This window comes from Protopterus annectens, chromosome 1.part2 (genome assembly GCF_019279795.1).
Source record: "Protopterus annectens isolate FY-2018-M chromosome 1.part2, PAN1.0, whole genome shotgun sequence".
NCBI classification, from domain to species: domain Eukaryota; kingdom Metazoa; phylum Chordata; order Ceratodontiformes; family Protopteridae; genus Protopterus; species Protopterus annectens.
Genome location: NC_056727.1, coordinates 1,114,872,549 through 1,114,885,805, shown reverse-complemented (window position 1 = coordinate 1,114,885,805; position 13,257 = coordinate 1,114,872,549). Strand labels below are relative to the sequence as shown.

Below are 13,257 nucleotides of genomic sequence, written 5' to 3'. Positions count from 1 at the left end.
AAGAGGATCTCAGGTAAGGATACCATTGAAAGCCCCTTCCAAGCACAATATCCTCTATTGATAGAGAGAACTTGCATAAAATTGATAAACTTTAAACATTTTCCTCACAAACAGTTTGCACAAGCTCCAACATAACATCATTGCTCCACTGCAATAACAGCCCATATTTTTCTTCATAAAATAGAACATCTTACAAGAAAAGAACAATATTTAGTATGAAAATTAGTAAATTAGGAAGGCTTTACCCAACAGGGGCTTAGCTGCACAGCTACTGAAGGTTTGCTAGAAGACTGACAGAATCAAAGGGTCCTCTGAGGAAGGTCTCTCTCAGTGGCAAAAAAACTCTGAAGTAATACAGCATTCATTTTTATAGGGAGCAACTCAAGCAGTCCTAACAGCTGGAGTGTGTGGAAGGCACCCAAAGATTTGGAAATCTGGCCAATGTAATTTTGTGTTGTCCCTGTAACAGGTTTTGATTCTTCCCTTCCACTCATCCACCTCTTCTACCACTATTACAATGATTATGGTGGATTACAATTTTATGCTGACAAAAACAGGCTACCAAAAAGTCCAGTATTCAGACTTCTGAGAGATGTGCTTCTGAATCCATACATAGCAGGAGTGAGATGGTAGGGGGTATCATCAAATGCAATGGGGACACTTTCCGAATCAGCTGAAAATATGGCTAAAAGATACACATCACCTGAATAAAGTTTTACTCTCTAGTCAGATATAAAGCAACCTCGCAGTTGATTTTAATAAACATCAACAGCATAGGGAGTGCAGACCCCATAGACACTGGTCTGATTTTTTTTGTGACTTTCCCCATTCTGGAAACCAATATTAAGTCACACATTTAGACTTGCACTTATCAAAAGTGCACTCAGGTACAATACTCCCTCTATCTAGATGGGTACCCATTTCTAAAACCTTAAGATCTCTCCTGACTTGCTTCAAACACTAATTGTGACCCACACATATGGGACATCAATGTTTTGTGAGCAACACATATGAGTCGTGAATGGCTTCATGCTCCAGCCCCTATGTTTGACTCATGTGGTCTCCACCTAGTGACTGTGTAACTGTACGTCACTTCAACCAAACACTGTTAATGGATCACCCCTTAAAAAAATACAGGAAATTGTGCCTAGTGGGTTTGCCTTTGAAAATGTATAAAAAATGCAATGCTCGGAAATGGTTACCTATACTACATGGCTATTAGCAGAAGTTGTAAGTAAAGTTGAAGGTAAACTAGACTGACATCCAGCTCAGCTAACAAGTAATAAAACAGTTAAATATGTAAATGCCCTTGTCATATTCTACTTTGAAAAGAGTCCATATTGGTGACCCCACTGAGAATACTCAGTCAACAAATAAACATTGCTTGCTGCATGCACAGATGGCCACTGCTATTCTATTTTGGCTCCGGGTTCATACAGCTTCATTTTTTTATCACTGCACTGCATTTGCAAATCTTTACTACCATAACAAAGTACTACTTCATTAGGTCAAGCCAGCAAAAAATCCCTAAATGCTACAATAAGATTATACTGTATCTTGGATGTCAAAAAACAGAAGGAATTGTTAATCAGTCATGTTCCCTTTAGTAACTGATGCATGTGTTTTGTTTTTAACTATTTTATTAGGACAGCTGATGTACATACCTTTACAGCCACACTTTTTGCATACTGTGTTTAGAACTGCTTCCAGGACTATTTTTTGACTCCCATAATCACGGAATTCACGTTTTTTCCTATCATCCTGACTGCAGAGACACAAAGACAAGAGATGAACTCAGAAGAGTTTTCAGGTTCCTCCTCTTGGAAAGCTTTTATTGTCCGTACTCTGCTGTAAACTTCCTCTATTAAGTACTGACGTTAACCCCATCACACACACACACACACTTATGACATTAACTTCAAAGGTTTGGCCTATATGAGCTCTTGCTCCTTGATGCATATTAGTTACAACATCTTAGCACCTAATCCGAATTAAGTCTCTCTCCATGCATGAAAAAATATGTATTTGTATCTCACAAAATCACACACACACACATAGACTATATATGAATGCAGCAAAAATGCAATATGTTACTAAAACACAAATACAGCATAAAGAAATGTATGGCATTACACAAAATAAAAAATCTAATTTTTTTATTTATTTACTTGGATTTGTTTACTGGGGAAGTGCACTGATTTCAGTGGACCATTTGCAGACACAGCCCAGGTGAACAGGTTCACATTAGAATAAACAAAACATATTTACAGATACAAGAATATGTTGAAAAACAAATATATAAACATTTTTAGATGCAAGAATATGCCACAACGTTTAGTTTAAGAAGCAGTTTACAATGTCAAAACATGGATAGAAAATGGAATTAAAATTTGCATATCCCTTCTTTTCATCATTTGGACGTGTGCTCTCCCATACACCCCTTTACCCCTGTTTCTTCCTCCTTTATCTCATCTTGTCATCCCTTTTACTCATTGCCTCTCATTCATCCTACTTCCCTCTTCTCATTTGTTTCACACTTCTCCTTTCTCCTCGTCTTCCCTCTGCATGCCTGTCGCACCTTTTCTGTCATCTCCCCATGGTTTCCCATCCTGTAGCTGTTGTCACTTGTATTGTCTAATGTCCTTATACGTCTCTGTATAATGATGTGCTGCTATCCTTGTAGCATAAGCCTTCTCAGTTGTTATAGCTACATGTTGTATATAAAGCTCTAAGTATAATTTATATTTCAATACTACAACTCTAAAGACACTTTACTGCATCTAGTTACATGTGGTATATTTGTCTTATGCAGTTACAATAGTGAATATAGTGTACATAAATATAAGTGTAGTCCAGCTTAACACAGTAAACTGCATATAGAAAACGTGCAAGTCATCTCTCTCTCTACTTTTCAACATTCAGTATTTTCTGTGTAACGAAAACATTATTATTGTCCCATTTTCTATTCTGTAACGTCAATATTTCTACGGTTCATTAATTAGGTACACAAAACTCCCTATATTTTTGTGCATTTTTTTTTTTTTTTGCTTTAGGTATTTTTCTCCTCACTACCTATCAACCATCAGATGTTTCTATTTTTCCATCTACAACTGTCATCAGACAGCTATCAGGGTTTTCTGCTCATAGTTCCTAACTCTGTCCTGACATGTGGCAGCTCTGCTGCACATGCCAACAAATTTGTAGTTGTAATGATGGGTCTGCTCATGGCATGAGTCCTTCCACATGGCATCACCCTAGCTGCAAACTCAAACTGACTGCAACGGTGTGTGTGAGTTGACACAGTGCTCCTGGCACATCTTATGAGCATCTATTAGGCAGCCATCATTGTGACTGGTTTGGGAGACTTCTCCCAACCTATGTGAACTTTTAGTTATGTACTCACCATAACTTCAGATGTTTGGGATCCATCTCGCCTACATTCTGACTGATGGGCTCGGAGCCGATCCCTCGGCTCCGACTCGGCACGCTTATGCTATAGAGCGAGGCCTCTAATTGGCTGAGCTATCTTTATCCCAGGATGCACCACCACTAATCCCCCAGATCTTGTTTGTCCGCATTCATGCACACATGCACAGCTTGTTTATATAACATTGTTAGATGTTTCAAGATGAAACAACAGGAATCGGACCTTCTGATATCCTCTGATTTCCAAGGAAGGGGGAAGGAGGGTGGGTTATTAGGAATGTAGGCGAGATGGATCCCAAACATCTGAAGTTATGGTGAGTACATAACTAAAAGATGTTATGTGATCCTATCTCGCCTACATTCTGACTGATGGGACAGCGTCCCTAGCACCTAAATCCCGGGTGGCTCATTGGAAAACACTCCTGAGCACTGTGGAACCAAATGAAGCTTGTCCTCTAGATGCCACATCTAATTTGTAGTGAGAAATGAAGGTATGCGGGGAAGACCATGTAGCCGCAGCACAAATGTCACTTATAGCAAGCTTAGAATGAAATGCTACCGAAGTAGCCATAGCCCTTGTAGAATGAGCCTTGACAGAGGTGGAAAGCTCTTTGTTAGAATAAATATAAGCTTGAGTAATACAGTCCCTGATCCATTTGGCAATAGTGACCTTTGTGACCGCGTTGCCCAATTTGTTTTCTGCAAAGGACACAAACAACTGATCTGTCTTCCTTGATTGTTTGGTCCTATCCAAATAAAAATGTAACTGCCTGTGGACATCTAGTGTGTGGAAAATAAATTCCGCTTTATTGGAGTATTTTGGGAAAAAAACTGGGAGCTCTAATGACTGTTGCAAGCATAAAGTAGAACAGACTTTAGGAACAAAAGAAGGATTTGGTCTGAGGGAAACCCTGTCTGTATGAAAAACCAAGTACGGGGGTTTCACTGACAAAGCTTGAAGTTCTGAAACCCTTCTGGCCGAAGTAATTGCCACTAGAAAGGCTGTCTTCCATGATAGAAACTTTAAATCACAGGTAGCTGCCGGTTCAAAGGGGGAAGAAGTCAAGGCACGTAATACTATATCGAGATCCCATGGAGGTGCAGGATGAGAAACCGGAGGTCTTAATAGAGCAGCACCTTTCAAGAAGGTCTTACACAACCTGTTGCTCATTAAGGATGGGTCTATGGATTCATGAAAATTAGAAATCGCTGCCAATTGTACTTTGATGGTAGAGACAGAAGAGCCTTGGTTGAAAAGAGAGGTCAGGAACTTAAGTACTTCTGCCACGGGAGTAGAAATGGGGTCCAGGCCCCGGAATTGAGCCCAGATAGCAAACCTTTTCCATTTGCTAGAATACAGTTTCTTCGTAGTAGACTTGTGGGCTGAAGACAATATGTGCACTACATCTGGGTCTAGTGCATGTCTCCTGACTATGGTCGGAAGAGGAGGAGCCAGGCCGTCAATTTTAATGTGTGTAGGGACTGGTGTAGTAGTCCCGACTGATGAATCAGTAGGTCTGGGACCTGGTCCAGGAACCATGGACCTTCCAGAGCATGTTTCCGAAGATAGGGAAACCAGACTTGACGAGGCCAGTAAGGAGCAATTAAGATCATCTTGCTCCCTAAGAAAGACGCCTTCTGAATTACCCTGGGTTGGAGAGGAACTGGAGGGAAGGCATAAAGCAGGCCGGTGGGCCAAGGATGGACTAACGCGTCCATAGGGCTCTTCCCGAGCCAGGGTTAGGGAGAAAAATCTTTGCACTTCGCATTCAGAGGAGTCGCGAAGAGATCGCAGCACGGAACTCCCCATTCGCTGAAAATCTGTCTTGTAATAGTCATGTTCAGAGACCATTCGTGAGGAGAGAGGATGGTTCTGCTCAACCTGTCGGCTATGACATTGGATTTGCCCGGTATGTGAGTAGCCACTAGGAAGCGTTTGGTCGAGACTGCCCATTCCCAGACCCTCATCGCTTCCCTGCAAAGAGGATAGGATCTGGTCCCTCCCTGTTTGTTCAGGTACCAGACAACTGACATGTTGTCTGAGTGAACAGCAATTACGCCCTGAGGAAGGTAATAGTGAAGGGCTTGAAGGGACAGGAGTACTGCCCTCATTTCTAGGATGTTGATGTGGAGAGAGGTCTCTTCCGGATGCCATTTGGCCTGGACTGACCTGCCCAGGGAATGCCCCCCCCCACCCCATCTGGGAGGCGTCCGTGGTCAAAATGGCCGCCGGAGGAGGAAGAACAAAGGGTCGTCCCTGATCCAAATTGGAGGACACTAGCCACCAGCGAAGGTCCCGTCTGCAAGATTCTGTGATCCATATTAGATGATTGAGAGGGAGTTCCTGAAAGGACCACTGAGTTGAAAGAAGCCACTGGAGGATTCTCATGTGTAACCTTGCCAAGGTAACTAGCAGAACTGTGGCAGACATCGATCCCAATAGCTGCATGACCATTCTGGCTGGGGCTTTGGACCTGGGGAGTAAGGCTCGAACCTGATTTTGTATGATCTGAATTCTGTCTTCAGGTAGATAGACCCGCATCTGGTTTGAATCTATCTCTGCCCCTATGAATCTTATCCTTTGAGATGGCCGTAACACAGACTTTGGCCAATTGAAGGTGATTCCGAGGGAATTGCCCAGTGATGTCGTGGCTTGCAGGCTCCGTAGAAGTAGATGCTTGGAGGTGGCAGTTAGAAGCCAGTCGTCTAGGTACGGAAACACCTGGAATCCTAGACTCCTCAAATGAGCAGTCACTACTGCCAAGCATTTGGTGAACACCCTGGGGGCTGTGGTGAGACCAAAGGGCAGCGCACGGAACTGAAAATGACTGCCTGCTGGGCTGAAGCCCAAGTGTCTCCTGGACGTTTGATGTATTTTGATATGGTAATACGCGTCCTTGAGGTCTATGGAGCACATCCAAACACCTTTCTCCAACAATGGAAGAATGGTTTGTATAGTGACCATTCGGAACTTGGACTTCTTGACTGAACGGTTTAGGTTGCTTAGGTCCAAAATGGGCCTCAAGTCCCCGGTCTTTTGGCACCAAAAGAATCTTGAGTAAGTCCCTAATCCGATCTGGTCTGGGGGGACCGGTTGGATGGCTCCTTTTTGCAGCAGTTTTGAAATTTCTATGGCTGCGGTATCCCGTTGACTGGGTGGCGGGTCCGGGATTCTTTTGGACTGAGGGAGGGGACAACAGAATGGGATGGAGTAACCTCCGGCGATAATTCGAAGCACCCATCGGTCCTGAGTGATCCCTTCCCAGGCCTTTAGGTGCTTCGAAAAACGACCCCCGACTGGCTCCGGAGCAGCACAGTTGGGCAATCCCTCAGGGACTATGAAAGGCTGAAGAGCCACGAAAGGACTCGCGGTCTCCAGTGTTGCGGGGGCCTCTGCCGTCTCTGGGACGGTGTCTTCCTGATGAATTTCCCCCTCCTCTGCCTCTGGAGGGGGAACTTTCCTGCTGAGAAGGGTAAGACTTCTGCGATCTCCAGAACCACATCTTCCCTCCTCTTTTAGCCTTGGGATAAGGCCGAAAGGGAGTGGAAAATCATGCCCCTACGGCAGTCAGAGTCTTACCCTCCTGTTCACAGCGGGTAAGTGTGTCTTTCACCTTGGGCCCAAACAGGGAGGAACCATCAAAGGGGGCGTCGGTGAATGAAGACTTGAAGGCCTCCGCGAAATGACACAGGCGGAGCCAGGCTTGTCTCCGTAGAGCAATGCCTGTACCCGCCGCTCTACTCGCCCCTTCGGCCGCATACGAAATGAGCCTCATGGACGAGTTTGAAATGGATGACACTGTAGCCAGCTGAGATCCAACCGTCTGGGCCAGCTCCTCAGGCAGGTTACCTAAGAGGGTATCGGATAGCTCCTTAATCAGATCCCTCTGGAATCTCGTAAAGTGCGTCAGGTAGTTCAAAGACCTCAGGGTAAAGGCCGCTGAACTTAGGGTGCGCTTGCCGTACCAATCCATGCTCCTAGACTCCTTATTAGGAGGATGGACGGACGTAGAAGCCTCTGCTACATCCTGCTGTGTAGCAGATGCCACCACCATAGCATCCACAGCCACACCTTCGTAGGAACTCTCTCTATCTGGGGGCCGAAAGAAATTTGTTTGGACGGCGGGCACCGGTTCCACAGAGTCCGGGGTTCCCACCCTTCGACAGATCAAATCCAAGAGCTCGTCGAAGGGCGGAGACACCCAGGAGGCGGAGGGCTGAGCCCCGAAGGCCTTCAGGAACACCGATTCATCAGCAGAGGGGGGTTTGGACTGCCAGCCGCCTCGTTGTTTTAGGGCTTCCAGGATGTCTGCAAAGGAGACATCATCCGAGGATGACTTGGGGGACCCCTCTGCATCATCGAGATCGGTGTCAGATGTCAAAGACTCGTCAGGGGAGTCAACGTGCTTCCTCTTGCACGTTTTCTTCGTGGGAGGTTCTTCCGAAGAGGCTTCAGAAGGACCTCCAGGAGGGGGAGAAACCCCAGCGGGGGTAACCTGAGGCCCAGGGGCTCCGTTGTCTGCGGACAGGGGAACTGCCAACGACCCAGTCTCCAAATGTAGGGAAGGAGCTGGGGAAACTGTGGAGGTAGCCAAAGAAGATTTGGCCAAAGCACTCCTCATAGCCCTGAAGGCGGGACCACCAGAATCCTGGGAAGGTCCCCCCTCCGTGGCCACGACAGTGGACGGTACTCCCGCCGCCAACGCACCAAGAGGGAGACTTGGGACCGAAGGTATCAATCCCGAAGCCCCCCCCCCAGGGCCGAAGGAAGAAGTCCATGCACTGAACTCCGACCCAGGGGCCGGAGTCGGAGCAAGGGTCGGGCCTGACCCTAACACCTCCACTGGTTCCACCAACACCTGCTCCAACGGTGCCGAAGCTGTTGGAAGAGGAAGTACAGTAAGGGAGTGGACCATCGGCTCCGAAGCCGAATGGGCTGGAGCCGAAACCATCTTTTGGAACACCGGAGACTGGAAGAGTCGAAGGAGCACCCTGTCGATGTCCGAATCAGACATCCTGGAAGATCTCGAGGATACCGATCGGGCCCGAACCGATTTCTCCATTGGCTCAGAAGGGCTCGGGGACCGGCTCCGAAAGGACTCAACAATTATCGGCTCCGAGGAAACCTTCAAGGAAATTTCCCTCGGCGCCGATAAGGACTTCGGCTCCGAGGGGGAAGTGTCTGAGCCGATGACCCTTATCGGCTCCAATATCAGTGGAGCCGATGAGGGTGACCCGCCTCTCGATGCCCCAGACCTCGGCTCCGAAACCAGAGGAGTCGAGGCTGGAGGCATCGAGGCAGACCGTTCCGACCTCGGCTCCGAAGTCCGTGGAGCCGATGGAGAAGTCTGCTTTGCTTTTTTAGCCGTCGGTTCCGACTGACTGGTCGGAGCCGGCGCTTTCCTCTTCTTAGAAGGAGACGGAGAGGAAGATAAAGCCTCCTCGAAAGAAGGCTTGATTAATCCTTTAAGGATTAATTTGTTTTTCCTCTCCTGGAGGACTCGGGAGGAAAACGCATGGCATACACTGCGCGATTCCTGGAGATGTTTGGCGCCAAGACAATAGACGCACGAGGAGTGGTCGTCCGTTATGGACATTTTGAAACCACACCTCGTGCACTTTTTGAACCCGAAGGGTTTATGTTCCTTAGACATAGTTCTACAAGAAAACACAGACCACAACAGAAACTTTAAGACACAGGTACAAAGAAAAACTTTTGCCAGAAACTCAGAATATTTTAAACTGAAAAACCTCTTTTTTTTTTTTTTTTTTTTTTTTTTTTACACAGAGAAAAAGAGACAGGGAAAAAAACAAGGAGGGTCAAGACCCTCTAACTCAAACGGGTACTTGACCCACACACAACCACTAAAGTAGTTAGAACAGGGGAAGGCCCCTCTAACTTAAACGGAACCTTCTCTGACAGGAAATTTTAAGCTAAACTCAAAGAAATAACAAGAAACACACTCGTACACAAAAAATAGCCGTTAAAACAGCTTTTGGGTTGAAAAGAGTGAACTACTGACAGGAAAAGAGACTATAAATATAGTACTTAGCCCAGCCAATGTTGAGACCACGTCCAAGCTCTGTAAGCGGCAAACGAGATCTGGGGGATTAGTGGTGGTGCATCCTGGGATAAAGATAGCTCAGCCAATTAGAGGCCTCGCTCTATAGCATAAGCGTGCCGAGTCGGAGCCGAGGGATCGGCTCCGAGCCCATCAGTCAGAATGTAGGCGAGATAGGATCACATAACATCTTGCTTTTGGCCACTCATTCCCATCCACTCGTCATGGTTCCTCCAGCTCCACAAAAGGAACTAAAACTGATTCTGGGGTAGCAGTCAAGGCTCTACCCCTCCTTTCCAAAGAGACAAAACTGTACGAGTAAATAAATGTTATAGTATATATATATATATATATATATATATATATATATATATATATATATATATATATATATAGACTATCCCTAGTTGGGCTGCTGTGTCTCCTTGGACTTGGGGGTGGCTATTCCTGATGTGGATATTACTTATTATTGTACACCTGGGTTCCTGTCCTTCCCTATCCTAAGAGGCCCTGTGGACATCTCCTAAACCAGTATTCCTGAATAGGATCAGACATTCTCCTTAAAGACTGTCCTCACAGATTTTTTTTGGAAAATTGTACACCTGGGTTCCTGTCCTTCCCTATCCTAAGAGGCCCTGTGGACATCTCCTAAACCAGTATTCCTGAATAGGATCAGACATTCTCCTTAACAAAGACTGTCCTCACAGATTTTTTTTGGAAAATTGTACACCTGGGTTCCTGTCCTTCCCTATCCTAAGAGGCCCTGTGGACATCTCCTAAACCAGTATTCCTGAATAGGATCAGACATTCTCCTTAACAAAGACTGTCCTCACAGATTTTTTTTGGAAAATTGTACACCTGGGTTCCTGTCCTTCCCTATCCTAAGAGGCCCTGTGGACATCTGCTAAACCAGTATTCCTGAATAGGATCAGACATTCTCCTTAACAAAGACTGTCCTCACAGATTTTTTTTGGAAAATTGTACACCTGGGTTCCTGTCCTTCCCTATCCTAAGAGGCCCTGTGGACATCTCCTAAACCAGTATTCCTGAATAGGATCAGACATTCTCCTTAACAAAGACTGTCCTCACAGATTTTTTTTGGAAAATTGTACACCTGGGTTCCTGTCCTTCCCTATCCTAAGAGGCCCTGTGGACATCTCCTAAACCAGTATTCCTGAATAGGATCAGACATTCTCCTTAACAAAGACTGTCCTCACAGATTTTTTTTGGAAAATTGTACACCTGAGTTCCTGTCCTTCCCTATCCTAAGAGGCCCTGTGGACATCTCCTAAACCAGTATTCCTGAATAGGATCAGACATTCTCCTTAACAAAGACTGTCCTCACAGATTTTTTTTGGAAAATTGTACACCTGGGTTCCTGTCCTTCCCTATCCTAAGAGGCCCTGTGGACATCTCCTAAACCAGTATTCCTGAATAGGATCAGACATTCTCCTTAACAAAGACTGTCCTCACAGATTTTTTTTGGAAAGTATGTCCTTTCATTGTACTGCTTAACTTTACTCACCAGGACATATTCTTGCTCCCCTGCCAGGTAAACCAGCAGCCCCCCCCACCAGATTGGCCTTTCTTAGTCCCCTCTCCTTCACTCCCTATTTTTGCCCTTGGTACGTATTTTCCTCTCTCTACCCCATCTCTGGTTCCTTGCTCTGTCTGGTATTTCTTTCCTAACCTGGCCACTAGGTGGCGCCCTTCTTACCACAACTCCTACTATCCTATTCTCTGGATATCTCATTGCAAATCCTACTGTCCTTTCCTGTTCCATACTTTATCAGTGCAACTTACTATTTCTCTCTTGAGTAACTTCTCTATCTCACCCAGCAATATCTCATTTACCCCCCACTTACCATACAATCTCCTCAAACTCTCTACTGTTTAGCTCTCCCTTACCTTTATCACATGTTTCTCTCTTCTTGCCTGATTGTTTTTCGCCTACTCTTTTACCTGCCTTCATACCTTCCATCTACTGCGCCCCCCTCCTTTCAACTATCCCTATCTCCTTTACACCATCATCTCCTTCTCACTACTATTCTCTCCATGTTACATCTGCCTTAGCTTCTGCTCTAACACTTCTTCTATCCTCACCCCACCCTCACCTTTTAGATTATTGATCAACACTCTTACTATTGTTTTTTTACTGGGCTGTACTTTCCTAGTCCTCCCCTTCCCTACCTGTCCCCTCCCCCCCCCAGCTCCATTTCCGTTTCTATCCTACAAATAAACCCATCCTCCAGCCATTTCCTCCCTATAGACTATCCCTAGTTGGGCTGCTGTGTCTCCTTGGACTTGGGGGTGGCTATTCCTGATGTGGATATTACTTATTGTGAGTACTTGGTTTTAGTTGCATTTGTGTACTGTTCCTGGTGAGATTATTCTTTTTATTACAATTACAAATTGCCTTATCTGCTGGGTTAGCTGTATATGCCTGTATAGATAAAACTTGTTTTTAAGCTGTTGGGAACCACGTGGGACGCCATTTTTACATAGGACCTCCTGCACTCCTCTTGGCCCTGCAGCACTCCTTATGCTTGGTCGTTTTAACCGGAGAACTGCTTTCTCGGTTTCTACTGTTACCAGCGATCCTTGTGCCTGCCCCCTATCATTACAATTAATCAAGCAGCCACAGCGGTAATCTCAATCTTTACCGCTTGCTGTAACCATTAAATTTCTGATGTGTTTTACTACTTTCGCTAGTCGCTCAATAGGAGCCAGCCTTGTACTGGTCTACTGACCAATTTTCATGTGGGTTATGTCCTTACGAAGCCTATCTGTACCTTTTTTGTAATTTTCTATGTCCGGGTTTATACTTGTATTGGGTGTTCTATGCTACACCGAGTGGGTCTACCCAGTGGTAGCGTTCTTCTTATAGTCCACTGCTAGCGTGTCGTTAGGTGAATTGTAAAGTGCCTTGAGCGCCTTTTTTTTCAAAGTTCACCTAGTAGCGGTTATTTTGTTTCCGCTCGGCAGGTTTAATCTTTTTTAACGATCTCTGATACACTACGTTAATACAACCCAGTGGCACAATTCTTCCTATCGCTCTCTGCTAGCGTGTCTTAGGTGAATGTTTATGTGCCTTTCAGCGCCTTTTTTAAGGCTCACCTGGTAGCGGTTTACCGCTCGGCAGGCCCTTATTCTCTTTTTTTTTCTAAGACTACTGCTATCTAGCTATTTTTCGCTCCTGTAACCTATATACCATTTTAAATCCCCCAGAATCTTCTCTATAGCTGTTTTTCCCCCCTTGCTGCAACTATTTGGCAGTGCCCCTTCCCAGGCAATCCTCCACGTGGTCTCCCATATTATATTACTGGCGTTCATGATGAGCTATCTTTAGCCATTTATTCTGTTGAAACTGATTTTGACTGTGTGTTTATTATGCTTAGTATACTGATTGTATTCAGACATTAGGATTGCTGCTGTCTGCCCATACGTCTTTGTTGTAGCTAGTAACTACTGTTTGGTTTTGTTCCTTGGGGGCCCCACTGTATGTCCTTAGCAGTCTAACTACTCTGCCTCATACAGCGTGCCCCAGGGTATATCTCTGTACTGTTTTTTTTGTATTTAAAGCATATGTGCTAGTTATGCTGTTCACACATGACTGATTAACTACTTATTTCTCCATTGCTTGTTTTATTCCTTCTCTCTCAACCTTTACCTAATAACAGATTGTACACCTGGGTTCCTGTCCTTCCCTATCCTAAGAGGCCCTGTGGACATCTCCTAAACCAGTATTCCTGAATAGGATCAGACATTC

General features: G+C 45.3%; 1 protein-coding gene across 1 annotated transcript in view; it reads right to left on the bottom strand.

The window, feature by feature from the left end:
* ZCCHC17 (zinc finger CCHC-type containing 17) overlaps positions 1-13,257 on the bottom strand; it is a 442,101-nt gene that overhangs the window by 277,832 nt on the left and 151,012 nt on the right. Inside the window, exon 4 of the mRNA XM_044060004.1 lies at positions 1,665-1,765. Coding sequence (XP_043915939.1) covers positions 1,665-1,765 — 101 coding nt within the window. The remainder of the gene's footprint in view (positions 1-1,664; positions 1,766-13,257) is intronic.